General features: G+C 41.7%; 2 protein-coding genes across 2 annotated transcripts; one reads left to right on the top strand and one right to left on the bottom strand.

Annotated features, from left to right (window-relative positions):
* Positions 1-14: 14 nt before the first annotated feature.
* UBXN4 (UBX domain protein 4) lies at positions 15-10,014 on the top strand. The gene is made up of 13 exons (XM_015868887.1): positions 15-151; positions 2,087-2,189; positions 2,983-3,011; positions 3,310-3,428; positions 3,780-3,939; positions 4,359-4,461; positions 5,665-5,719; positions 5,876-6,040; positions 6,768-6,895; positions 7,790-7,892; positions 8,080-8,211; positions 8,527-8,735; positions 9,396-10,014. The coding sequence occupies exons 1-13, from the start codon at positions 70-72 to the stop codon at positions 9,532-9,534; spliced, it is 1,527 nt and encodes a 508-aa protein (XP_015724373.1). The 5' UTR covers positions 15-69; the 3' UTR covers positions 9,535-10,014.
* A 248-nt stretch (positions 10,015-10,262) lies between these two features.
* LCT (lactase) lies at positions 10,263-26,145 on the bottom strand. The gene is made up of 17 exons (XM_015868852.2): positions 24,399-26,145; positions 23,719-23,798; positions 22,370-22,453; positions 21,767-21,869; positions 21,389-21,464; positions 19,957-20,644; positions 18,996-19,641; positions 16,423-17,982; positions 15,834-16,102; positions 15,101-15,391; positions 14,638-14,836; positions 14,118-14,320; positions 13,822-13,931; positions 13,297-13,431; positions 12,487-12,710; positions 11,808-12,044; positions 10,263-11,180 (listed from the first exon to the last, which is right to left on the bottom strand). The coding sequence occupies exons 1-17, from the start codon at positions 25,051-25,053 to the stop codon at positions 10,975-10,977; spliced, it is 5,766 nt and encodes a 1,921-aa protein (XP_015724338.1). The 5' UTR covers positions 25,054-26,145; the 3' UTR covers positions 10,263-10,974.
* Positions 26,146-26,525: the final 380 nt, after the last annotated feature.

Consider the following 26,525-nt stretch of genomic DNA (forward strand, 5'->3'; position numbering starts at 1 on the left):
GCAGGCGCGTGACGGGAGATCGGCGCATGCGCACGGCGGCTGTGTCGGCTCCGGAGCCCGGCGGTCACCATGATGTGGTTCGGGGGATCCATCCCGGCCGCCATCGCCGCCGCCAAGCAGCACGGAGCCGTGTTCGTCGTGTTTGTGGCAGGTAACGGCAGATCGGGGCGGGGGGCGGAGCTGAGAGACGGCTGGGGGCATCACCCGCCGTGACAGGGAGTCAGCCGAGCTGTCGGGCCTGAGGGCCGCGAGAAGAGGGAACAGCTGAGGGTTGAGAATGTGTAACTTACAGAATTTTCTTCATGCAACTCAAGCTGCACTGAACTGTCCTGTTCTATTAGATGTGAATGTTGACTGGGTGGCTGTGGGAAGGCACAGCTGCTCAGGCTGGTGATATGACCGCAGGATGGAGCCTTGCTTTGATACTGTGATACTTTGATATCGTGGTGGTGGCAGTGATGTTAGATCTTCATGGCGCAGACTGGCCCATAGGCACACATAAGGGACAGGCAATCCCAAAGCTGCTGGCTGAGCAGGGAGAGATGCTTTCAGAGCTGTTATTTGTAGATGTTGTTTACGCTTTGCTCAGTGATCTGCATCTGTTTGTTTCCATGTGAAACTTCTTAGGACTGAGGAATAGGGGAGTTGAGTCCTTTGGCAACCTGGAGTGGTTTTAATAGGTTCCTCTTACAGGAACATGGTTATTGCAGACTGTGTCTTTTCCAGTGATGTGGATGACGTGGGAGGTGATGGATTGCTGTCCCTGTGCACAGCTCTCACTTGACCTGACCACACTGAAGAGATCAGCACGTGTGACTGAGAGTTGTGTGCAGGTCTTTGATTGCTGCTAAGTGAAATACAGGGATGTGTGGGCACGAGAGTTGTGAGGCAGTTGTATTAACTCAGTGTTGAGCTGAGCCAGCGCTGTTGGTGGCGGCCTCTCAGCTTTCTCCGTGCCTTTCACATTTCCTTTTCAGGATACAGTTACTGCGATAAATGAACGTGAAATCCCAAGTGGGAAAGGGTTATTAACAAAAAGATACCAAGTAGCCGTTCTGTGGGTAGTCTCCAGGTTAAAGTGCTTTATGAGGTAGGGTTTCATAGAAGGTGAGTTATCAGCATTTTCCTTCCTGGGTCACAGCTCTCAGAGACGGCACATTGAACGACGCCTGACCTGTTTTTGTCCTTCAGATTCTTTTGCCAACTGCAGCAGTTGTTTGTCTGGAAAAGTCACCATTAGGCAAGTCTGGAGGTATTTTTAGTAGCCTAATCGGATGAGCACGTGTGAAAGTGTGTGCAGCACAGTGTGTGCAGCACAGCGTGTGCAGCACAGTGTGTGCAGCACAGCGTGTGCAGCACAGTGGCTCTGTCCCAGCGTGGGGCGGGGGCAGGAGGCCGCACCACTGGGCACAACAGCTGCAGCCACCCGCTGCACTTGGCTCCCTAAAAATATCCCAAACGTGAACTTGGGGTATGTGGGCTGATAGGAGGTAACTGCTCTTGGGGTATGTGGGCTGATAGGAGCAGAGATTAGTGCTTCCAGGGGAAAATCAGGGTGTACGGATGGAAAACACTTGTCCAAAAGCAGCGTGCTTTGTATTTGTTTCCTTCTGAGCAGCACTGCGACCAGTCCTGATTTAAAGGAAGCAAAGCTTCACAGGGGGATTCCTGGTTGTTCGTGAGTAAAAGATACCACGTGAAATAGCGACTGGGGTGAAACATGCAATGAGATGATGCAATCAAGCCAATCCCCAGTGCCATCAATCAGTTCCTGCTCCTTTATCCCTGTTCCATCTGTGCGGTCCAGTCCCTTCTGCTCCCCTGGACTGACTTGCCATGCAGCTGAATGAGCGTGCAAGCTACATGCTTACTGTCTTAGAAGGGTTTTTGGTATATTTGCCTTTTTTTGGCATGTTAGCAAGATGAATCAGCTGCAGTGAATTACCTCCAGATTATAGGAAAGAAAAGAAGATTAACTGTTTTGCAAATAATTGACAGTCTCTTTCATCAACTACTTCAAGCAGCTGAAGCAGAGCTGAAGTCAGGGGCGGTTGTTTGTTCAGCTTCGTGTGTGTTGTGTTTGCAGGTGAGGATGAACAGTCGGCTGAGATGGCTGCAAGGTGGGAGGACGCTCAGGTGACCGAGGCTGCCTCCGATGGATTTGTTGCTATTAAAATCGACACCAAAAGGTTTGATTTAACTCTAATTCTGTCTCTTATACAGTCTTTCATTGATGATGATGGAAGTATGAGGCATGTGAAGTTCTCTCCTTGCACTGGAGGTAGTTAAATACAGTGTTTGAGGGCATAAGTGAGTTCAGTACTGCTGAAGCCACCAGAATCTGAAAAAAATGAAAATCTGCATTGTTGTGTAGAATATTCTCTGTGTGTTTCCTGCTGGCTTCAGCATTAGTAGAGGAATGCTTGGGGATGTCCTCTTGTAAAAGAAAAAGATGTAAAAAGATAATGTGGAATCAAAAAGCAAGTGCTCTCAAGGCAGCCCTTTGTTCAGTAGGATGGGTCTGTGAGGCCCTAGAGAAATTCTCTCTTTTGTAACACACAGCACGGAAGCATCGAGGCTTCTGGATACAACACTCAGCTTTGTCAGAGTAAGAACTTCAGCTCCAGTGAGGAAAGTGCATTGATGTGTCCAAAAGTTGCATTATTTTAAAAGGCTGTACAGACCCTTTAGAAACATGGCACTGTTTGCACTCAGTGGGTTAGACGTCTCCTTCCTATACTGCTTCTTAGCACTGCTTCCATAAATAATCTACTGCACTCAACTGTGATAAGCAGGGATTGATAACACTTATGCAGAATGATAATGAGAAGATGCAACACGAGTTTGCTTTTAGTGTTTTCTCAAGTATTTAAATAGTTCCGTGTGTGGTGGTAGAACAGTTATTTTTATGATGAAAGGCTTAATCTCAAGTTGTTGCAAAGTAAATGTGCTTCCTCAACATGCCTCTTTTCTTCTTACCAGTGAAGCCTGCCTGCAGTTCTCTCAGATTTGTATCCTTTGTAAGCAGTGTAAATGCAGTGTTATGATTACAAATAATTGCTCTCTACAAGTTAAGGCTGTTCTTAAGACAAATATAAGTTTCAATGAAAAGGTGAAATGCTAATCAGCTGTACGGGATGTTTTCCAGCATATTTAGTAGCTTTGTTTTTCCTCCTCCCTTGATATTCTCAGCCTGTTACCAGGTGGAGATAGAATATTGAATAGAGATACTCAGCGCCTAAGACTTTTCCTCATAATGATAGTTGATAAATTTGTTGTCATGCATTGCCCTTAACTGCTGCTGTGCAGATCCCGTTGTGTGCGTTCCATCCAGTTTTTTTATAGGAGACAATGGAATCCCTTTGGAAGTAATTGCTGGCAGCGTTTCTGTTGAAGAGCTTGTTACCAGAATCCATAAAGTGAAACAGGTAATGCTTGTGACAAGTGGATCTTTCAGACTGAGATGGGTATGCTGCATGCTTAAGGCAGGCCCTTGGATGTTTTATAATGTGGGTTTATAAAAATATGCTTCTAAATACAATATAAATATACTAAATATATTATTATAAACATAATATAAGCATAGTTTTATCACTGTGAATGCGAGTGTAAGATATAATTAAGAAAAAAGTACATATGGTTGTATCAGACTCAACAGTATGGGATAATTTTAGTTTCATATTTTAAATAGGACCGAGACTCCAAAACCAGTTTAGTAGCCTTGATGTTTGTACCTGAGGAGAACATCATACTCTCGCTTGTTCCCCCCAATTTCTTAGATGCATGCAGAAAAAGGACGAGCTCTGGAGAATCCCTGTCAGTCCTCTGCTCCGTGCCCCTCATCTCCATCTGATGGTGCTCCAGAAAACATGCAGTCCACAGCAGTGGATCCCTGTGTCTCTCCTGGGTCTGTTATGTCTGAGACAAGACCTTCTGATGGTAATGGCCAAAATGTTAACACAAGTGCTGGCTGATTTGCTTTTAAATAATTTTTCTTGTCTTAATTGCTATATAATATTACAGCAAAGATGGTATATTGAGTGGACTTGTTGAAAAACATGAACATACCAGATGCTTCTTGCAGAACTTGTCCATCTACTCTGTGAGAAATACATGGTTTGTAATAGGAACAAAAAGCAGTATGTAGGATTCAAAGGCTCCTCTGGATTAGTAATCTGAAATCAAACAGGGGGGAAGGAGGAAATAGAAAGTTTGAATAGCAAGGCCTCCTTTCTTCTTGAGATATCCTTGTTTCTGCCAATTTATGGCTAATAGTAAACAGTTAGTGATATTTTCGTGTTAAGAAACATACCTCTAACTTTTCTCTTATTCATTACTTTCTTGTCAATTGCTTGCAGATGGAGCAAGTTCAAGTCAAGCGAGCCAGGAAGCAACTCAGTCTTCAGATGGGCAAGTGAGCAATGCTCAGCCTGTGAACGATCTTGCACTCAAAGTAGAAAGGTGACTCTACTTTGTAGACTATCTGACGTATCCTGTTTGTTTCTCAGGATGTAGTTCTATTTTTTTATCAGATGGGCTGAATTACAGGATTTTGGTGCTGATTTTGTTGTCATCTGGCAGGCATTCTGTGTGGGCTTATTTTTGTTTGGCTGTCTAAGATAATACAAGGGGGGATACAAAAATCAGCTTTTAAGTTAGTTTTTCCCGTACCCTGAGATAAAGGAGTCATCTGGAAAATTTGGAAGGTTGTCATTACTTTGATATAACATCAGTATTTTGATCTTTCGGGCAATGTGCTTTCTGCAAAGATCTTGAAGGAGTTATATTGTACTGAAAGCATTGGAATTAGGGCAGAGAAGTGCTAACCTAGGTCTTCTACAGAGGTGTCCTCTCATTTTCTCATCTGTTTGATAACTGCAGTTCAGGCATATCACAAAAGGCAGAGTGTTCTATTTTGTGACTTTTCTGTTTTTTATTTGATCAGTGAGCTACAGGAAGGCCTGCTAAGCAATGTTAGTTCAAGTATTGTAAAGTATGGTAACAGACCAGACTGATGGGAAAGTGGTACTTAGTATTTCTTTTTAAAAAAGCACAACTACAGCTTCTGTACAAGACCAAGAAGTTTCTCATGTCTGACCCTGCATGGCATTGGGTCATGCCTGCTCTCTTCCCAGACTTAAAAATACACAGCAAGTTTTGTGCATTGGTCCTTACTCTGTAGCATCTGTCTGGATAAATGAGACAGACACGTGTGAGTCTATATCAGTACATGCTATATATTGTTTGTTTTCCATTTTAGGAAGTGATGTGCAGAAGAAACCAGATGGCTTAAATAGTTAAGAACAGGTTGAGATTAGTGTTCCAGTTACCATAGATTGCAAATAGTATTGCTTATTGTACGTCTTACAAGATGTCAAACAAGAATATGTAAGCTTCTTCATTTAGTGAACAGAAGAAATATGTTACAACTACCATTAAAAACCACAAGCGAGGTGCTGAATCACTACCTCGTGTTGTTATGGATGGTACAGCCACATGTGAATGAATCATTACTCTTACATTAACTGGTAGCAGTGTGTTACAGTCCCTCTTCACTTTCATGTGTTTTATTCTTCTGTGCTGGGAAGTGCTTCATTAAAAGTAAAAATATTAATAGTAGATATTGCTACTTTAAGACTTCTTTTCCTTTGCTTTTAAATTTAGAATCACAAAAAAGCTTGAAGAAAGACGAGAGGAGAAGAGGAAAGAAGAAGAACAGGTAAAACAAAAATGTGGATCTGCTTGCAGGATTTATTTAGACACCCATATTTGAATAAATACTTAGTTGCTTTTTAAATAAATATACTTTGGTCTTGTCCCACTTATCCAAGGCAATTTTGTGGTCTCATTTTTATTGTCTCTCTTGTTTATTCAGAAAGAAATTAAGAAAGAAATAGAACGGAGAAAAACTGGTAAAGAAATGTTGGAGTATAAAAGACGTCAGGAAGAAGAACTGACAAAACGAATGTTAGAGGAAAGGAACAGAGAGAAGGCAGAAGAGAAGGCAGCTAGGGAACGTATCAGGCAACAGATTGCATTGGTAATTTCTTTCTTTGGAAAGACAGCTTGCTGCTTCCTTCTTGCAAGGGCTGACAGAACTAAAAGGATCATTTTCTCATTTGGTAAAACACTGAAAAATGTTCAGTTTTTCTGCTTGGAGCTCTGTGGCTTTGCACAGTGACAACTTATGCGTTTTAGTAGCATTTGCTGCGAAGCTTCTACTTTTATATGCGTAATGATGGTATCTCTGAGAATTAACATACTAGCTTCTGTGTCACTTGAGCTATCATTAAACATAGAAAAGAACTGCAATTCGAACAGAGATCTGAAATGGAAGCACAGGAAATATTTGTTTGAAAATCGGGGTTTTTTGTTTGATAGAGGGGTTAATAGATGCATAGAAACAGCTCACAACTGAAATTCCTCTTTGTCTCCGAGTTTTGCCTACTACATGTAGAACTACAGCAGTGTGACTTGTCATAGATTTTTCCCTTTCTCTTCGCTGGAGAGTTACACTTTCATGGGCAAGCTGTCTGTCGACTACTTGGATGAAGTGACTCACTGAAAAGTGTATTTTATCTTTCCTAATGACAAGAGACAGTGCACTTTGACAGTGAATGCACTTTGACAGTGAATACAGCTTTGCAGCACCGCTGCCTTTCCTCTGTGCAGCCTGCTTGGAGCAGTTGGGATCTCAGTACAGATTTTATGAATATTAAGCTGCTGTTCACGGTGAAAATGAAGGTTTATGTTTGATCTTTCCTAAGGATCGTGCTGAGAGAGCAGCTCGCTTTGCAAAATCAAAGGAAGAAGCAGAAGCTGCAAAAGCTGCAGCTCTTCAGGCTAAACAGGCTGAAATAGAAGCAAGAAAAGAAGCGTCTCAAAAGGAGCGAAGGTGGGTTGTAGAGAAAGCAGAAACGTGTACTCATGGGAAGAAAGGTTAAAAAAGTCTTTGCATAAGCATTAAGAAATGTAATAATATGTTCTAAACTATTAATTTATGTGTTTAAATACTGACATAAAAATTAGCTTTCTTTTGTAATACTAACTCATAGCTATTTCCATTAATATTATGTTCTCAGATAACTTGCATCCTTTAGACTTTCCTGGTAATAATACTTTCACATCCTGATCTTTGATTTGAATACCAGGTATGATGGGGCTAGGAAAGGAACTAGATGAGGGAACAATAGTGGAGAATGTGGTGCTGACCCAGCTGTTTCTCTGGTGCACAACTAGCTCGGACTCAGCAAGGCTTGTTTTATGCACATCAGCATTAGAGTCTGACATGGCTCCTGTTCTGTCTGATGCTGCTGTATCAAAATGTCCTATCATATGGAGGCCTTAAATAGTTACTGAACCATTGTGAATTAGATCCCCAGAAGAAAGGGCACAGTGCAGGAATAACCTGTTAGATAGCTGAATGTAGCATTACCTGCCAAGCGAGAGTGAATACCTATGCCCTCATAGTATAACTTCTGAAAAACCCAACAGAAGTAATATAGGCTATGCAAAATGTGTGTGGTTTATATTTCATTCATGTATTCATTGTTTTGTGTGGTTAATATAAGCATCTTGTTTGAATGCTGACGGGTCTGGTATAATGCGGAGGTGCATGGTGGTGTATAAGGAGATGGTTATTGACTGTGAATCCAAATTCATAAGCCATCTGAACTGCCATAAATAAGATGGCTGCCCCTCCCTTCCACACCTGAATACTGCCAAGCTAAAGCCTCGAGAGTGTTTGTAATTGTTAATCCACTGACTGACCATGGTGAATGTCCTGCAGTGCAATAGCCAGGATTCAGTTCCGCCTTCCAGATGGATCTTCCTTTACTAACCAGTTCCCATCTGAAGCACGGCTGGAGGAAGCGAGGCAGTTTGCTGCGCAGGTAAATCAGTGTGTCATTTTCTCAGCTACGTGCTAATTACAGATTAATGTAACAGCAACTCGTTTTTGATCATGGCAGAATCATTGTTAGCTGCTTTCCTTTTGCTCAGCTAGCAGCTCCACAGTTGTTTGAAAGTGGAAAGTGTGCAGTTAGTTATAACTGAGATGTTTTCTTTGTACTTTCACAGACGGTTGGTAACGCTTATGGCAATTTTTCTCTGGCAACGATGTTTCCCAGAAGGGAATTTACCAAAGAAGATTATGGAAAGAAATTACTGGAGTTGGAGTTAGCACCCAGTGCTTCTGTAGTGCTGCTGCCGGTAGGTGTTGCCTTGGGGTTGGTTTGTTCTTCCTCTAGCTACAAACATCCACACTGTTACTATACAGGTGCTTCTAGTCAGCCATTATAATATTTGCTCGAATTTTGTTTTCTGCCTCTAAGACATACCGCACAATTAGTAATTGTTGTTTGGACTAATTAGGAAGGGGATCAATGTGGATATTTGTTTATTGTGGAACCAAGTAGGGTCTTTTCTAGTGTCGCTTGAGCTGCTTCTAAATTACGTATTAAATACTCTGCCAAAGTGAATACAGCTTTAATGCCTGACAAGTTTGCTTTTGGTGTTCCTATCCAGGCAGGAAGACCTGCTACTTCTGTTGTCCAGGCCTCACGTGGTGACTTGTGGAAGTTCTTGGGCACAATACTTTATCCCCTCCTAGCAGTCTGGAGATTTATTAGCAACTTTCTGTTTACGAGTCCACCCCCCTCAGAATCTACTGTGAGAACAGTCCATCAGCAAGACCATTCGAATCCCTCAAGCTCCAACAATGTTGAGCAAAGCAGGTAATCAAGACTGTCTGTGGTAGCTGTCTCTAAATACTTTCTAGAATTGTTTTATTAATCTTGAATTATTGAACTGAACCATATCTGTTCTTTTATACTCGCTCTGTCCTTGCAGTTTCAGGCAACCACCCTTCTGTGTGGCTAAAGGATAAACTGAGCGCAGGCAAACTGCATCTCAGCCCTGATTAAGCAAGCTATCTTGCTTTTTACATGTGTGATTAAGCAAGCTCCTTACTGCTTGCTTCGGTTTCCAAATACAGTATAGGAAGAAAAACCCAGTATAGTTTTGCAGCTATTAATGAACACAGAATTCAGCTGTAACTATGAATGTGGGTTTCGCTTTGAGCTGATACTGTTTGGAAGATAAACATTTTAATGTGAAGTTCTTATGGTGTAGTTACACAAGGAACATGAGCAGCTGAGGTCAGTCAGAGAGCTGAGGTTCTGTGCTGGCGGAGAAATCTCTTACACCAGGAGCTATTTCACATGAAATAGGCATGTATCAGCACAGTGTGAGGAGAACCAAAGTTCTGTTTGCTGCTAAATGCCATCTTTTCAGCTGGGTGCTGGTCCCCGGGGAAATAAAGGGCTGAGGAAACCTTTTACTGGGGATAAGAGAAGGAAGGATGCTCTACTTACACACCACCTTTTGTGCCCTAGGCAAACTGTCAGGAAAAGAGTAACAGAAAAACGAGGGGAAGACTTCAAAAAAGAAGGCAAAATATATAGACTGAGGACTCAAGATGATGGAGAAGATGAAAACAATACTTGGAATGGAAATTCTACACAACAAATGTAGTTTTGAGTAACAGCATTAATGAGTCAGGCTTTTTTTTTCCTTATTTGATTTAAGTCAACTAAAGCTTCGGGAGAAGTGGGGCTTCTTTCACACCAACTGAATTACTTAATTCTTATTCCCACAGCGGAGTTTGGAATAAAGTTGCCTATTCAGAACAATCAAGTGGGTGTAGCTGTGGCTTAAGAAGTCAAGAGCTGAAAAGATTGAAAATCTCCATCAGCTTTCATAATCATTACCCTACTGCCATTAGTAAGGCACATTTTAATCTTTAAATATTCTGCTACATAAATCTTAAGCGCCAGGTATTAATGTAAAGGCCATAGTAGGGAATGACTGATTCTAAAATGAGGGTATCAGAAGCACTATTAGTAGCAAATCAGGTAATTAATTTATGTTTAACTTTTTTCTTGCTTCTGCAACTGCAAGCAAAACCTTGTAGTTTTTAATTCCCCAAACACTCAATAAACTATTTTCCAGAAAGCACAGCTGTCTTTCTTGTAACATTGCTCTGAGGTGCACAGTCACAAAGAAGCAGGCAGCTTGGCTTACACGCTAAGATTTAAAATACACGTCACGGTTGTTTCAGTTTAAATGACTTTACTCAGGTGTTGTTCCTATTGAAATCTGGTAGAAGAAGTATGAAAGCGTTTAGTGTCCAAAAAGGTGGTATGAGAGAAACACCTTCTTTATCACAAGAAGGGGAAATGTTGAGAAGAGAGACTGCAATGCAAGAGCGCAGAAGCTTTTATTTTGAAGGTGAGTACGTGGCTTTCACGCATGAATAATGTTGATTTTTCCCTCCTCCCCAGGTATTGTGCCTTTATATTTCTTTTACAGGTGTTCAGTAATGCTGCAGCCTTCTTAGTAAAGGGACTGTTCAAATGTAAAGGCTTAGTGCTATTACTTGAAAAATAATAATTTTATCATGAATCTAGAAAATACTATAGATGAAATGATGGAATGGGGGCGAGGAAACCTCCACAGTAGCTGCAGTAGAACAGTACATTCCCCTATACCTGCTTGTGGCAGTGTTGGCATTAGCTTGTCTTTGAAAGATGAAGCAGCAGCAAAGCTCTGTGGGATGCTCTCAGCTCCCTTGAAAAGGCAAGTAGGATCCAAGGGAAGATGATGAAGGTTTAGACTCAGAATCCTCACACAACATGGAACCATCAATTTTAGTTTTGACTTGAAAAAAAAAAGATTATCAATTGTAACTGGAAAAAAAAACAGAGTTTCTTACTTTATATATATAGAAAACTGCAAGATTGGAACCCACCTCCAAGGCAAGATGCTGAGTTGCAGCAGTACAAACCCTGAGTATCTCTCAGTGCTATGGGGTACAGTTCTGTAAGCTTACTTTGTTAAGGAAAAGAAAATAAAGCATTTTAGCAAGTAGAAATACTGTTTAAATCTGTTCCACATCTTCAAATGAATTGAATTTTACATTCTACTAAGTTCCATGGATGATTGCTTATGATATCTTTTGGATAATGTTCCATATTTATATGAAATAAGCGTCAGGCCCAGTGCTCCGATTGCAGACAAAGCAAAAAGCACATAGAGTGCTATTTCTGCACTCTGTGATGTTAAATCTAGTCCCAAAAAGCGCACACTGCCAGCCAGTCCCGGTGTGGTGTCTGGTATCACTGTTCATGAGAAAACAAGAAGAAACAGTTAGTGCGTGGCTTGTCAGGAGCACTTTCATGTGTATGTACGTATCACTTCTCCCTCACTCTGCAGGGCTTTTTAGCACAGCTCTTCAGTGCTCTGGCAGTAGCTGTGCGTCTCTGGGGTCAGCATTTGACACAACTCCAGCTCAGACTAATGGTACAGCTGAGGGCTTATAGAGAGCTCCTGGGCCTGGGGGAGAGGCAAGTATTTCCTGACATCCACTGCTGATAGAAACTATTTAAACATCCAAACTGAAGCGGTTGCTGCTCAGTTAATAGACTTAGTTCAGGGATCACAAGATAAAAAAAGAATATTTCCAAAGTCATCTTAGAAAGTACTCAATGGGTGGGATGTGGCAAACATAGCAGAATGCAGTAACTTTCTTTGTCTGTTTTGAGGACAGACAGGTAGCTGAGTGTTAGCATAAAATCCTAAGTTATTCGGGTTTTGGAAACAGAAAAGACACTATGTTCTGCATGAATATCTTCATTAATAAAGGCTGGTGATTAGGCAGTTTGCTACCCCAGCCCTTCAAAAGAAAGGAGAAAATAATGTCTTAGGACAGGAGATGATGGAAATGCAATTTCTGCTGCACCACTTACCTTCAGGCTCCGTTTCCAGACAGGGATGTGGGCCCTTTGCAGGATCTGGAAAGCCATTGCAGCTGATGATCTGTGCGTAGTACCTGGCAGAGGCCTTGGGGAGCCGTGGCAGCGTGGGGTCCGTGTAATTCACGTGGTAGAACCCAAACCTTTCATCAAAGCCCACTGCCCACTCAAAGTTGTCCATCAGTGTCCATGCCGTGTAACCACGCAGGTCAACGCCATCAAGCACGACAGCTGTGAGCAGGAGCAGACACAGCAGGTTAGTCGAGCAGTCAGGTGGCAGGAGACACCAGTAGTGGTGCAAACAGGGCACTACACAGAAGTGCAGCACAGTTTTTAGAAACAGCAGTGGTTAGGAGTATCCAGTTTAACCATTAACCCATCAAGTAATGGAGCCCTCTCTTGCCAGATGCAGCTATACAGGGAAGCTGCCCTTATCCTACTCTATTAAACCCATGCTTTGTTCTACCTTTGGTTAATCTTTCCCTGCAATAAGTCTTGGCCAGCAATGACCAGTTTCTGCTAAAATCCAAAGGCTTTCAACATGGCTGCAGAGTAAATCTGTGTATTATTTACAAACGTGGTGGCAGTGATGTGTCAGCTCCTTGCAAGTTGCTTTGATCAGCAGCATCTCCCAGTAAAACTAACACGTGCAGCTTTAAATAATCATTCCTACCTTTCAGCGCTTCATTAATGTAGTTCCGATGGTAATGCATTCGCCAGGTGTCATTGAAATCTACAGCTCCCCTCTCCGATACCCCATTTTCAGTCACATAAATAGGAGGGTTGTTGTACTCTTCCTTTATCCACCTCAGCAGCTTTCGGAAGCCAAAGGGCGTCACCTTTAGCCAGAAGGAACCAGAGTTCAGCCAGCTGCGGTCAGTTACTGAAGCAACACCCCTGCAGAGGAGGACACAGTGATGACAGCACAGCCCCACTGCCCAGCCCTGCAATTACTGCTCAGCTGGGAAATCTGACACCAAGCTCTGTAGAAAACTGCACCCAGGGGCAAGCTGTGAAAAGCACTGAGCCTGGGGGAGGTGAAGGGCTGATGGTATTCACAAACCTCCAGAAAACAATTCTCATATTTAGTTTTAAAGCTGTATTCTGCCTGTAGATAAAAAGCTTCACTTTCTTAATGTAAATTTAGCCATTAAGTGATTTAACTGTAAACCAGGACACTTTTTCACTTCAAACTACAGACTGGACACAGAAAAGATGATAAATACAGCTGATGCCAAATGGCTTTCAAGACTGACTTCTTTGTTTTTAGATGCTCTAATTTTCCCTGTTCTGTTTTAACATTTCACTTTTATAATCAGGTCATAAGGGAAGGGTCTATTCTGAACACAGCATCGCAGACACTGTCTGTGGAAATTTTCCTACTACTGGTTAACTATGAACATCTCGTGGCTTTATTTGCTACTAGTTTACATTGCTCAGACACCCAATGCATATTTTACTTGACCAATAAATTATATCTTACCTGTCAGCATCATACGACAGAATACCAGTAGCATACTCATACTTGTATGTTAAAACAGTAGTGTAATGATTTAGACCAAAGTAGTCATATGTGCCTTTAATTCTTTGCTTTTCACTTTCAGTAAATTCTGGAAGTCTGCAACAGGAAACAAAAAGCCATAAACCCATCAAAATGCAATAAGCACTAGTGAAGGTACAGTGATCTTTCTAGAGGAACATGGGAAAAATCCCATCAGTTTGTTATTAAAGCACAGAAAGGGTAAAAAACAAGCTTTCATTATATATGTCTAGAAAGAGTCTATCCCCAAGGTAGAAGCTTGGAGAAATCTCTTTTATATTAGTAAACATAATTTGCAAGAAAGGTAAAGAGAAAGCAGAAAAAAATATACAGTAGTTCCCCTGTGAGACTACACTAGGATTTCTACAGCACCATTTCAACAGATTTCTTCCTACTTGGCGGCTTATCAGAAAAGCAGGTTTTAGCTCAGCAGGTAGAAGAAAAGCAAGAATGTGCCTGTGCTCTTACCGGGAGCTGCTCAGACCCTGGGCCAGGCTGCGTTCCCGAATCCTTGTTTTCATCACTTCATTATAATCGCCGTTCTTGAAAATGGGATGAGCAAACCAACCTATTAAAAACTTACCCAGGAAATATGAGACGGATAAGTCATGGATTAAAATAGGAGGTTTAACTATTCCTTTCTATAGGCTGCTTTATACATAGAAGCTGGCTCTATAATGAGCAAGCAGATATGCAGGAATACCTATATTACTGCAGCAAATTTAACAAGCAGCCTAGAGAGCTGTGACCAGGTTCTTCCCTACCTGCAAGTATCGTCTGGCAGCATCAAAATCCTCCTGTTTGTGTGGGTTCCTTGGTTCAGCCCAGTCAGAGTTGATGGTGATAGAGATCAGCCCTCCTTGTTTCGCACGGTAAGTCTCATTGTAGAGGTGCCAGGCTTCTGCGTGGGCCTTGATTAGGTTGTGCCCCACCACATAGGGTGCTCGCCCAGGTCTAACAGAGATACCTGCAGGGAAAGGGACAGCATTAGCTCTGAAGTAGCAATTCCTAACACTCCTCTGCTTCTTCCCAGCTTAGCTAGCACCCAGGACATGCAGAGCTGCCCACCAGTAAGTGAACAAGCATGCAGTACCCGGTGCCTCTGAGCGCAGGTGTGGGCTGAGGTGCATGGGTCAGAAGGTCTGCTGAAGGCACAGCTGTCATGGGCGAGCTGTGGGGAACACACATCAACCCCCTACCCATGCTCTGCTGCCAGCACAGAGAGCAGAAAGCCATGTGTTCAGGCCAGCTTCCACCCATCCCCTTAAAAATTAGCAGTCTTACCTGGAGCAGCAGAGCCAAAGCCATAGCCAAGATATGCAGTGTTGTAGGGTTCATTAAGGGTTATCCAAAATTTCACTTTGTCTCCCAATCTCTGGAAAAGGAGCTCAGCATATTCCTTAAACCTCTGAACGATGGTATCATTCTCCCACCCACCGATGTCCTGCAGTGCCTGTGGGAGATCCCAGTGATAGAGAGTGACCTGTGGGAATGGCAATGAGAGAAAGGACTCAGACGGTCATTTGTTCACTTTCAGAAGGAAGGACTGCCTTGTTTGCAGGCAAAAGCCCAGCTCCAGCTGCAGTTTTCTAACAGGCACATACAGCCTGGGAATTCACAAGGACAAAGAGCTTCCCAGTAATGCCAACACAGGAACAAATCAGAAAGTGGGGATCTGATCTTTCAGCATCAGGATAATTCTCAACTCCTGCACTCCATTGGATTTCCAGTCTGTTTTTACAGTTACCTGAGGCGTAATGTTGGCTGCCAGAAGAGCATCAATTAGCCTTTCATAGTAGTTCAGTCCCTTTTCATTGACGTATCTGGTGGTCCCATCTGGGAGAACGCGGGCCCAGGAGATTGAAAAGCGATAGTGAGACACCTTGAGGCGTTTCAGCATTTCCACATCCTCCTCAATCTTGTGGTAGCTGTCACAAGCTACATCTCCATTGTCATCATTGCTGATTTTCAAAGGAGTGTGAGCGAATTTGTCCCAAATGCTAAGTCCTTTCCCATCTGCTCTCCATGCTCCCTCAATCTGTAAATGAAGATGGGGGACGGAAGGGAGAAACCATCAGTAAACCTCAAATTTACATCTTGATCCAGGAAAGAATTCTGCCTGTCAGACTTTGCGGCACCACACAACATTCTGACTTAATCGCGTAAGCCTTGAAACAGTATCATTTTTTGCTGTACTAAACCGCTAAGGTCTCTGGGGCCACAATGCATAGACATTGTACTAGCAAAGTACAATGTCAAAGGAAAGGTATTGCTTTTTCCCTTCCCCTTGTGAAACCTATAATGCTGTCTCAATTTCTGTGGTATAACCATGCTGTTATAAGTGAAAACCTGAGATATTTCAGGCAGTTGTTACAGTAACCCCCAATTACCATAAAACCTAATGTAGTAGCTGTAGGTGTCTCATCCAAAACGATTTAACTGTCCTTGAGTGTTGGAAGAATCACTCTTTGTTTCCTAACCTGATATGCAGCTGTTGCTACACTCCAACAAAAGTTCTTTGGAAACTCCCCATATAAAAATTCATCTTCTTTCGGCAATGGGATGCCATTATTGCGAATGATTTCTGCATAGTACACAGCTGAACGTCTTGGGGTTCTGGGCCTGTTGGGATCATCAAAATCAACCTCGTGCAATCCAAATCTTGGTTCATAACCATTCAACCATTCAAAGAAATCCAGAAAAGACCAAGCATTGTATCCTCTCAGATTAACTCCATCCAGCTTGTAAGCTGAAAGACCAGAAACAATGAGAGAGCATCAGTGTTGTTTCACACATCTAACAAACCACAAGGAATTCACTTGCAAACACCTTCAGCTTCATCAAGGTGTCTCTGGACAAGAAAGACCATGAGAGACTTCACATCTGGAGGATACAGAATACAAAGGAATATACAAACGAGATCATAAAAAAATCCCACAGTGTTTATACTGTACTCAGAACATTTAAAGAACAGCAAAAGATACTTTTAGAAACTACACCTCAGAGGAAAAGAGCAACAAGAATGTAGAGGGGAGATGCACAACACAAAATAAAAGCAAGCATTTGTACCTTTTAAAGCTTCATCAATGTATGTTTTGTGGTAAAGTATCCTGGTGTGGTCATCAACATCTGATTTGGTCTTTATCCCCACCCCGTTCTCAATGATGTACATTGGGGGATTCCCATACTCTTCTTTGACCCAGTTCAGCAGCCTCCGCAGCCCCCAGGCCACAGCCCGATGTTGAGCAAGAGCTGAGGTAGGCCAAGAGCTGTCAACTTCTGTTGATATTTCCTGGTCATACTCATAAGAGGAGGGATTCAGACGGGTTGTTGCATGGGTTACAAGTTTGGCAGTGTAGGTGTTGAAACACAAAACATCCGCTGTGCCCCTGATGTACTCACGCTCTTCAGCTGTGAAAACTGGTAGGCGGGATGACGGCAGGTTTTGGAGCTCACTCCTGTTCCCAGCTTTCCATTTCATGACTTCAGGGTAGTCCCCATTTTTGAAAACTGGATGTGCAAACCACCCCACCGTAAACTGCATGTATCTGTCTGCAGCTTCTATGTCCCTGGGGTTGTTTGGTGTCTTTGGCTCAATCCAATCAATATTGAGACACAGAGAAATGACCCCTCCCTGACTCGCTCTGTATTTGTCATCATACGTGTGGTAGACTCTGGCGTGAGCTTTCAGTAAGGTGTGTGCCACTTCATAGGGAGCAACACCAGGATTTTTGACATTGGGTGGAAATTCACCCATCCCATAGCTAACCCAGGCAATGACTTGGGGTTCATTGAACGTCAGCCAGAATTTCACCCTGTCCCCAAAGGTCTGGAAGCAGAAGTCTGCAAAACTGTCAAACAGTTCGATCAACTCACTGTTCTCCCAGCCACCAATGTCCTGCAGAGCTTGTGGCAGGTCCCAGTGGTACAGGGTGACAATTGGAGTGATGTTGTTTGCGACCAGTCCATCAATGAGACGGTTATAGTAATCAACACCATGGCTGTTTATTGAATTGTTCCTTCCGTTGGGGAAAATTCGAGGCCAGGACAGAGAGAAACGATAGTTCTTTACTCCTAAGGCTCTCAGCAGGTAAATATCTTCCTCCACTTTGTTGTAGCTATTACAAGCCACATCTCCAGTTTCGTTGTTTTTTATGTTTCCTGGTACGTGGGTGAAGTTATCCCAAACACTGGGTCCTTTGCCATCCGCATCCCAACCTCCCTCTATCTGGTATGCAGAAGATGACACGCCCCATGTAAAGTCCTCTGGGAACGTCCCATAGAAGTACGTGTCCCTCTCAAAGTCTGTTTGGGATGAAAACTTCTGCCAGACAATCTTTGACTTAGAGGGAACTTCTGATGCTGGTAGACTTGGCAACTTTGATGGTGTGGGTAGACCAAACGCCACCGACACAGAACTTCTCTTTGAGACTTTGGATGGGAAACCATTATTTTCAATAACACTGGAATAGAAGTAAGCACTTGCCCTGGGAGTCCTTGGTCTGTTGCTGTCTTCAAAATTCACATGATGTAGCCCAAATTTTAGGCTGTAGCCCCCTGGGCCTTCAAAGCCATCAACCAGGGATCGAGCAACGTATGACTGAACATCAACTGCATCTAGTTTTACCGCTGTCATAGAAACAGTACAAGACTCTGTTAGTCACTTGAACATTTATGAATGCAGCACAGCAGAGCACAAGCATGCACCTGAGGGTAACAACAGGATGACAGCCAAACATCTCTGAATTGTCTTTAGGTAAAAAAAAACAAAAACAAAACATTAAGAGTCTTTGGCAAGAAGAGCCTTGATTACTATAATAGGAGGCACTCAAACATTTAGTGATAAAAATGCATCAGAAAATAAGTATTTGAGTAAAGCCCACTTGTGCAACGGGTATCCTCTTCCCTATGCTCTAGTTTTCAAGCACAACTCATCAGCTTAAGTATACAGTGCTATATACAACTATAGTTAAACTGACACGTGACAAGTATGTAGTGCTTGTCTAGCTTCCCCGGGCACAGAAGAATTCTACAGAACACAATACTCAGAACCACTGGAGACAAGTCTAGCATCCTTCCTCATAGTGCCTACAGTAAAGCACTGTCTCTCTTATTCCAGAAAAGTTCACTTTCCCATCTTCCTTCTGCAGTGGCAAAATAGCAATACTAAATACTAGGACTTCAGTTACCAGTATAATTTTTTGTTGAAGTGATACAGTTTGCAAAGACACAGGCATACATTGAATCTTTCTCAAAATAATTGAGACAAATATCTCCCTAAACATTCTAACCTGCAATGGTTAGATTTGGTGTATCAGTAAAGACATCATCCAGTCCCATCTATGAGATCTCTGCAGGTAAAAGCCTGCCTGTAACCAAATTTTCTTCAGAGATGATGAAACAGGTAAACAATGTTTTCACTGAGAGACTGGCTATGGCTACATCTGTGCCTATGGAAAGCCTCTTCCAGTACCTAGATGAAATGTAGAGTTCCACACCTGGTCACCAGACAGGCTGCAATTTATGACACTATGTACAGAAGAGGTAGCCTACCTCATATTACTATAAAGCTAATCACTGTGGAAGTGACAGAATAGCCACTAACCATTATTTTAACATACAAAAAAAAAAAAAAAGCATACCTTTTAGAGCCTCATTGATGTATCGGCGGAAATAATCCACTCGCAGTGTGTCATTAATAAGATCCCCTACGGCTTCAGTTGGCATACCATTTCCTGCTATGTAAATCGGGATCTTTGTCCCTGTATATTCCTGGGACACAAATTTCAGCAGCCTTCTTAATCCCCATGGGACCACGTGGATTGAAGAAGAGGCCGTCTTTGGCCACGAAGGATCTACATGCAAAGAGAAGTTCCCGATGCTTTCGTATCCTGGTGTGCAGGTAGCATTAGTCACAGCACTAACCAAGTGGGAAGTGTAATGGGAAAGGCCAAAAAAATCTGCTGTTCCTTTCACCCAGGTTTTCTCCTCCTCCGTAAACACAGGCAGCTGTGCAACTGTTGTGGAGCACTGCTGGTTTATTTCCTGGATCTGAGCCTTCAGGATATCTGGGTAGTCACCGTTAACAAACACAGGGTGAGCAAACCAGCCAAGCATGAACTGCAGGTACCTCTCTGATGCCTTCACGTCCTCAGAGTTGGCTGGAGTCTGGGGTTCAGCCCAATCCGAGTTCAGCACCAGCCCTACCCTTCCCTGCTGCTGAGAACGGTATCTGTCATTGTACAGGTGCCAGACCTTAGCATGAGCCTTGAGAATTGTGTGAGCCACCTGGGGGCAGAAAGCAGAGGAATACGTGTCTCACTGCTTTGCACAACACTGCATTAACACTGCCCTGTGAGAAAGACATCTCCATGTGAAACAAGAAACCTTGACAAAACAAATAATCCTAGCTAGAGAGTAACACAGGATTTGGATTAAGTATAAGAATCTGGCTGATTTTGTAGCATTCATTAGCTAATACCTTTTCTTGGGAATATCCTAAGTCCAGCAAGCAAACAATTGTCTCAGATGCCTTAAACATAGTTAAAATTTGCAGAATCAGAGGAACACAGCAATGGCATCTGTAGGTTCCTAGGTCCCTACCTTGTAAGATGCTATTCCTGGGTCAGTGATTCCTGGAGGATGCTCTCCGGTGCCATAGCCAGCATAGCTGATAACCCAAGGCTCATGGAATGTAACCCAAAACTTGACCCGATCCCCAAAAGTGGCAAAGCAGAAGTCCGCGTAGTTTGCAAAAGCATCTATGATACTGTCATTCTGCCAGCCACCAAGAACCTGAAGAGCCTGTGGGAGGTCCCAGTGGAAAAGAGTCACCATGGGCTCAATGTTAGCCTCTAGCAACCTGTCAATTAATTGGTTATAATAATCCACACCCTTTAATGCAATGGTTTCATTGGTGCCAGCAGGGAAAATTCTAGGCCAGGATATAGAAAATTTGTACAGCTGGGGATGAAGACCTCTAAGCAAATAAACATCATAGCTGGTTTTATGGTAGCTGTCACATGCCACATCTGTTGTTTGGTTCATGTAGACATGACCTTCGTGCCCAAACTGATCCCAGATGCTCTCTCCTTTCCCATCCTCTGCCCAGGCTCCTTCAATATTAAAGGCACCTGTGGACGTGCCCCAGAGGAAACCACTTGGGAAAACATCTTGCAGGAAATTATCCCTCTCCAATTCAGACTGGTTAGCAAACATTTCCCAAACTGTTTGATAGGAGGAGCGAGGGACAAGAGCAGCAATTGGATTCTCTTGCAGAGTATATGTTTTGCTGAAAATAAAATAAAATAAAGAGTTACAACCTCAAGGTGGATGCCAGTGCCACAGAATTTGCAAACAAGGAGGATAAATGAATTGTTTGCTTCTCATTCAGCTCACATATGCCATTTAGGGAACAGCCCCTTTGTCATCCGATCAATCCAACCTCCTGCCATCCAGCTGGCAGATGAAGAAGTGCAGTAAACTAACTGCAGAGCACCTCAAGTGCAATGTACTTCATGCATTTCTCAGCAGATAGAGTTTCAAAATTCATTAAACCAGGTCAAAGACAAATAAAATCCTTGCTGTGTGTAGCAATTTCCAATCAATCCTGCTTCACTCGTCCTTAGCTTCTTTCTGTGCAATGACATTCTCTTCAACTCTGTAGGCATGGCTGGTTTCTCACATAGGATAACTGCTATGTTTTTAATTTTATACATATATATTTAATACAAATTTATGGATACTATATTGATAAAAAAAGAACAGTAGGCTTGGAATATGTACCTGCTACTACTGTCTTGAACATGCAGTCTGGGTAACTAAGCATGAAGACAGTTACATTTCCTGAAATATCAGGTTAGAAGATTGCCTGTAACAGCAAGATCCTGTACTCCGCAGAAGGCCATTCCTCTGCATTCCCTTAAGCAACTAACAGCAATTTTACCATTAGAACTGAATTAAGTCTGCCTTGCATACTTATTTCTAAAGGATACCAATTTGTTACAGTATCTGATTTGAGGGAAAAGAACTGTACCTTAAAACATGAGATGAGAAGTCCAAGAATTCATTCACATCGTATCCAATCGTACGTGTCTTCTCTTTATTAATAGCTGAAAACAAACAATGGATGGGTTTAGTCACAAATGAAATGTCACAGACTGCATGACATTACTTGTACATACAATTACATCCTTTGAAACAAGGCTTTTTGTTCTCAAATAACTAGAAGCTATTTGTAGATTGAGTGTGTTGTGGTTTGTTTTTTTTTTTTCCAAGAACACAAAACCAAAAACAACAAAAAACAGCCTGTAGGATTATTTTACCTCATAATTATCTGGAGAGGAAAATTATATAGTTTCCCATTCAGAGACCCTCTACAGAACTCTTCTATTTCTCAAAACATATCACTTACCAGTGACAATGGCAGCTACTGGTATGAATGGATTCTCTTCAAAGGAACCACAATCAAGGAGCTTTAGGCTAAAAAGCAACACCTCTGTGTCCTTCCAGACATTCTGCAGAACAAGAATTCAAAGATTTCTATTTTTAATAATATTTATTGGTATTCCAAAGATGACACGTGGGAAGTCTCCACTTCTTGCTCTACACTTCTGGCCAGGCCATCACCCTCTGATTTATAAGGAATAAGTGTCCTGCATCGATACACAAAGCAAGATAGTTAACTAAGAGGCTGGCATAGTGTTTTCAGGCTAGTGTTGCCTATGCTACGCAACCTCTGTGCTCATCTCTGCAGACACGCGGACCTAGGTTCTGAAGGGCTTACAACAGTAATTTAATTGTCTATTACTACAAATTGTCTATTACTTCAAATTCATAATGTGAGAACTCCTCTAAGATACTTCTTTGCAATATAAGCTGTTAGGAAGGTTTACAAGGTTCAGTAGAATTGTAAGAAGGATTTATTCTATCAGCTCTACTCAACTACCAGAATTATAACTCCACATCCATGAAGTCATGAAGTTCAGTTTTCTTTTGCACACTGTGCATAAGTTACCTGGAATTCACTCAGTTTCAGGTAGAAATCTGTTTCATTTCCACACCAGTACTGAAGGCTAAGAGACAGGAAGTCTACTGAGTCCTGGAAACAAGAAAGGGAAAATGATCATCCCATAGGAAAATAACAGTCTTGCAGGCACTCCGTTCTACATATACAAAGTTGCTAAATGTTTGATACAGACACTGTTATAGTAAGAAGCCAGAAAGCTACATGGAACCCTGGAAAAACCAATGAGTGCAAACTGGACACAGTATGAGAAGATGCATTTTGTGCCTTTCCCTCTAAACAAAGCTAAATTTCAGAAGCACTAGAATTTAAAAAAAAACACAGTAAGAATATTTTTTGCATTTAATATTTCTTATTTACAATTGATTATTTAAATTAGCAAGACTGAAGAGTGTCTGATTAATCAGACAGAGAAACCTTCGTCACCATATGACTCATGGTGGCCTTATCAATAATCCTCTGAGGAAAGTCCACTTCAGGAGCCTTTAGTCATTACACACTACAAATGTTACTTTACTAAAAGTCCACAGGTTCAAAGGAATAGATAGTATTCTTTTATTAAATAAGCCAGTTGCTGAAGCTGGGATTGAACAAACAAACTGATAAGCCTTCCATTTATTTTTCAGTCCAAGAGTTTTCCTTTAGTTTAGTCAGCTCATTTAGTACATCTTTTCTCCTCCTGCAAACCACACCTTGCCTATACCTTTGAAATGTCACACTCGCATCATTATTTGTGCCACTGTTAAATCCTGAAGGACCATGAACATGAGCCAAACACCTGCATTGTCATTTGTTCACTGCATCCCGCATCAACACACTCTAGGTGAAAAGAACAACTCACGAGGGGGTTGGTCTTTACAGAAGGGATGTCATCATCTTCATAGAGATTAGTCCCATTGTGCCAACTCTGTTCTAGACCACTCTTAGCACAGCTCAGGCTGTGCTTTAACACATTAAATAGATTTTTATTTAATAGCAGTTATTTCGAATAAAGTAATTTAAAAGTTGGTTGTGCATTAAATAGGCTTGCAAATAAAATAGCAATGGGTACAGTTTTTGCAGGCACCTTGGCATTTAAGCACTCATATAATTGCTAATTATATGAGAGAAAAATACATTTCCTTGTTTTTAAATCAGTGCTTACCAGCCAGGAAAGGATGTTGAAGTAATTTTTAAAATCAGAGAGCTCACGTAATAGAGATAATCAAAAAGTAAAACGTACCACATTGGACAATGTGCTAAAATCTTATAGCTTGCAATAGGTCCCTTAATCCTCTACGTAAAAATCAAGTAAAACAAAATCAAATTTAAATTGGAAGTAATTTTCACTAAGGTGTTACCTGAAGAGAAACTGAAAGCAGCTCAGATGAAGTTCTATCCAAGTTCAGATCCATTCCTAAAGCAATGGACAGCTTTCCACCTTGGAAAACAAAACAAACCAGTAGTGCAGGAAATGCAAATGAAAATATATATATATATATATCAGTTCCCTGTAGATATTTTTAAATCTGAAATATGTGATAAGGCTTCAAAAATGAGGTGATTAATCACGAATGAAGGATTTTTCCTAGACAACACATTTAAGGTTTGGTATATAAACAGTACAAGGCTATTGCTGTTCTCAGGTACTAACTGGTTTTTAATAAGATCCCTCAACAAGCACATAAATGAGTCCTTAAGAGACAAAGCAGATATAAATATGGCAACATCTGTTTTTAAAGTACTAGTTTCTGCTGCTGAAATTAACCTGAGGCTTCTTAATGCTTCCTTGATGCTTAAAAAGAATATGTGTCAGTATACACACAGAGATACACGGTCTATGTTCTCCCCAACTACTCTGGCTGTCGTTTTTAGTAAAAAGTCATTACTGGTAATTGAAAAACAATTATCAAAATAAGGCATTTGAAAAAATCCATTACTCAGATATTTCTTTGTGATTCTGAAAGTATTGCTAACACAGAAATCACACATAACGAATTGTGAGCTGGTCATATACAAAAATCCTCCCCCCTGTTCTTACCTGATATGGAGTATTTCTCATGGTAAACACTGTAAGCTCTGTTGTGAGCAGCAGCCAAGGCCTGGACGCAGACCTGGGGGTCACTGTAAGGCAGGCTTTGCAGGAGCTCAGGCAGGTCACTGAAGGTGAGCCACATATCAGCCAAACCTCCAAAAGCAACGAAACTGAACTCTGCATAGTCCACAAAAAGGTCAGCAAAAGAGCTTGTGTTCCTGCCTACAGCCACACTGTCAGGAACACCCTTGTGATGGAGAACTACCACTGGCCTGAGGTCTGCAGCAACCAGCATTTTCAGCAGCTCCTGGTGGCATTGCACTTGAGCTTCATCTGGCTTCTTGGCATCCCCATCAGGAAGAATGCGTGCCCATGGCAAGAAGACTTTGTAATGTGTTACCCCAACCTCACGGAGGTGGGAGAAGTACTGCGGCAGCTGGGAAGTCACAGTATCTTGCTGACAGAAGTCATCATGGGCTTCAGATACAGCAGGGTCCAAAGCTTCTTTGGGTAGAACATGGCTTTGCAGATGCAATCTGTGCGCTAATGTGGTAGGCAGAGGTCCAGCAATGGCAACAAAGTTCTGAGCTAATTCCCCATCTATCCCAAAGCTAATAGAGACTAACAAGAAAAGGACAGCTGTCTTACAAACCAGCTCCATTTCTGGACCTGGCTCAGAAACTTTGTGTCCACGCTATTTATATTATAGTAGGAGTAATATTTAACTGCAGTTATCTGTTATGCAGATAAGTGCTCCCAGCAACAGCTGACACTCAAATGATAACAAATCAGGACTTTCAATTGATAGATGAACAAATGAATAGATGTTCTGGATGCAAAAGGTAACAAAAGCAGAATCGCCTGCTTGGCTGGGGCTGAGTGCCACCAACACCTCAGGTGAGGAAGAAGGTGAAAAGACAAATTTGTGCCGTAATTCTTGGGTGTATGAAGGAAATGTGAGAAGGCAGCACCTTACCTCCATTTGGAAAAGCAATTGTTACATGAATTCGAGAAGCAGTAACAGTGTGTGTCCCCATGCTATTAACAATATTATTTTATTGCTTTCCAAAGTACTCTTTACTTCAGCCTTGAGAATATTTTATCTCTCAGTAGGATGAGTGCACAGAGATCTCTTACCCAAATTGCTGCAACAAGGAGATAACTTCACTGTTGTACATGCAAATACAGCAAAATTGAAGAGCTGAGATCGTATTATTGAGACCCACCATCTGAGCTGCCTAAATGCAGAGCGCACTTAAATTAACTAAACAAAATTCTACAAAACTATATTGAAACTATACTGAAAAGTAAGTTCCGTTTCCCAATTCACTTCCCTTAAAAGCTAGTTCTTATCTAAAATATAGGTGGAATTCTCTGGGCAATTTATTGCTGTCAAGAAATACTTTCATTAATATTTAAATTACAGTAGAAGCCATCTCTAAGCTTTTGCTCGCTGTTGACAACCTCCTGCTTAACAAAGCCTATGATTTGGGTGCAATATATATATATATATATGGGTGTATATATATATATATAGCACCACCTGCTGCTAATTTTTGAGTACAGCAGCATTAACTCCAGAAAAATCTCTGTCCTCTGTATGATGCATACAGAATTGTAGGGAAAAAGGAAGAAAGAAAACCACTTCCTCCTTAATATAAGAGAGCAGAGGAAAGAAAGAGCATACAATGAAGACCAAATATCTCCCTATCCTTATTTTCAGGGTGAGTTATTAACAATATAGAAAATCGTTGCTGCAGGTAGGCAGTTGTTTTTAACAAAATGTAGCTTTAGCCAAGATGTGGTTGATGGAAAAGAAGGAAGCAGAGAAATGTCACAGCAAATAGTGCCCAATGATAGCACAGTACAGCCTGCAATATTTATGAATCTTTTAATGCCATAAATATAACATCCATGTTTAAAGGTATGCTTAGTCAGACTAAGGCACATTTGGAATGCAATGATTTGCTTCTACAGACAACAAAGAAAAGCAGGAATCCAGGTCCCTTATAGAAGAACCTATGACTCTTTATCAAAAAGTTGTAAGGAACCTAGGCTTCAATCTAGAAATCTAAAAGACAGTTTTTACATTGGATTTGTTTCATGCTACTTATATTAGGCACAATAAGATCT

The sequence above is a fragment of the Coturnix japonica genome, chromosome 7, assembly GCF_001577835.2.
Source record: "Coturnix japonica isolate 7356 chromosome 7, Coturnix japonica 2.1, whole genome shotgun sequence".
Lineage (NCBI taxonomy): Eukaryota > Metazoa > Chordata > Aves > Galliformes > Phasianidae > Coturnix > Coturnix japonica.

Excerpts from the sequence above, each read along its gene's own strand:
- UBXN4 (XM_015868887.1), top strand. The coding sequence starts at position 70 with ATGATGTGGTTCGGGGGATCCATCCCGGCCGCCATCGCCGCCGCCAAG. Across the intron at positions 4,462-5,664 it reads CTTGCACTCAAAGTAGAAAG|AATCACAAAAAAGCTTGAAG; the intron begins GTGACTCTACTT and ends TTTTAAATTTAG. Across the intron at positions 6,896-7,789 it reads GCGTCTCAAAAGGAGCGAAG|TGCAATAGCCAGGATTCAGT; the intron begins GTGGGTTGTAGA and ends AATGTCCTGCAG.
- LCT (XM_015868852.2), bottom strand. The coding sequence starts at position 25,053 with ATGGAGCTGGTTTGTAAGACAGCTGTCCTTTTCTTGTTAGTCTCTATT. Across the intron at positions 13,932-14,117 it reads CTGCCAGACGATACTTGCAG|TTTTTAATAGGTTGGTTTGC; the intron begins GTAGGGAAGAAC and ends TTCCTGGGTAAG. Across the intron at positions 13,432-13,821 it reads CAGGGTCTGAGCAGCTCCCG|ACTTCCAGAATTTACTGAAA; the intron begins GTAAGAGCACAG and ends TTCCTGTTGCAG.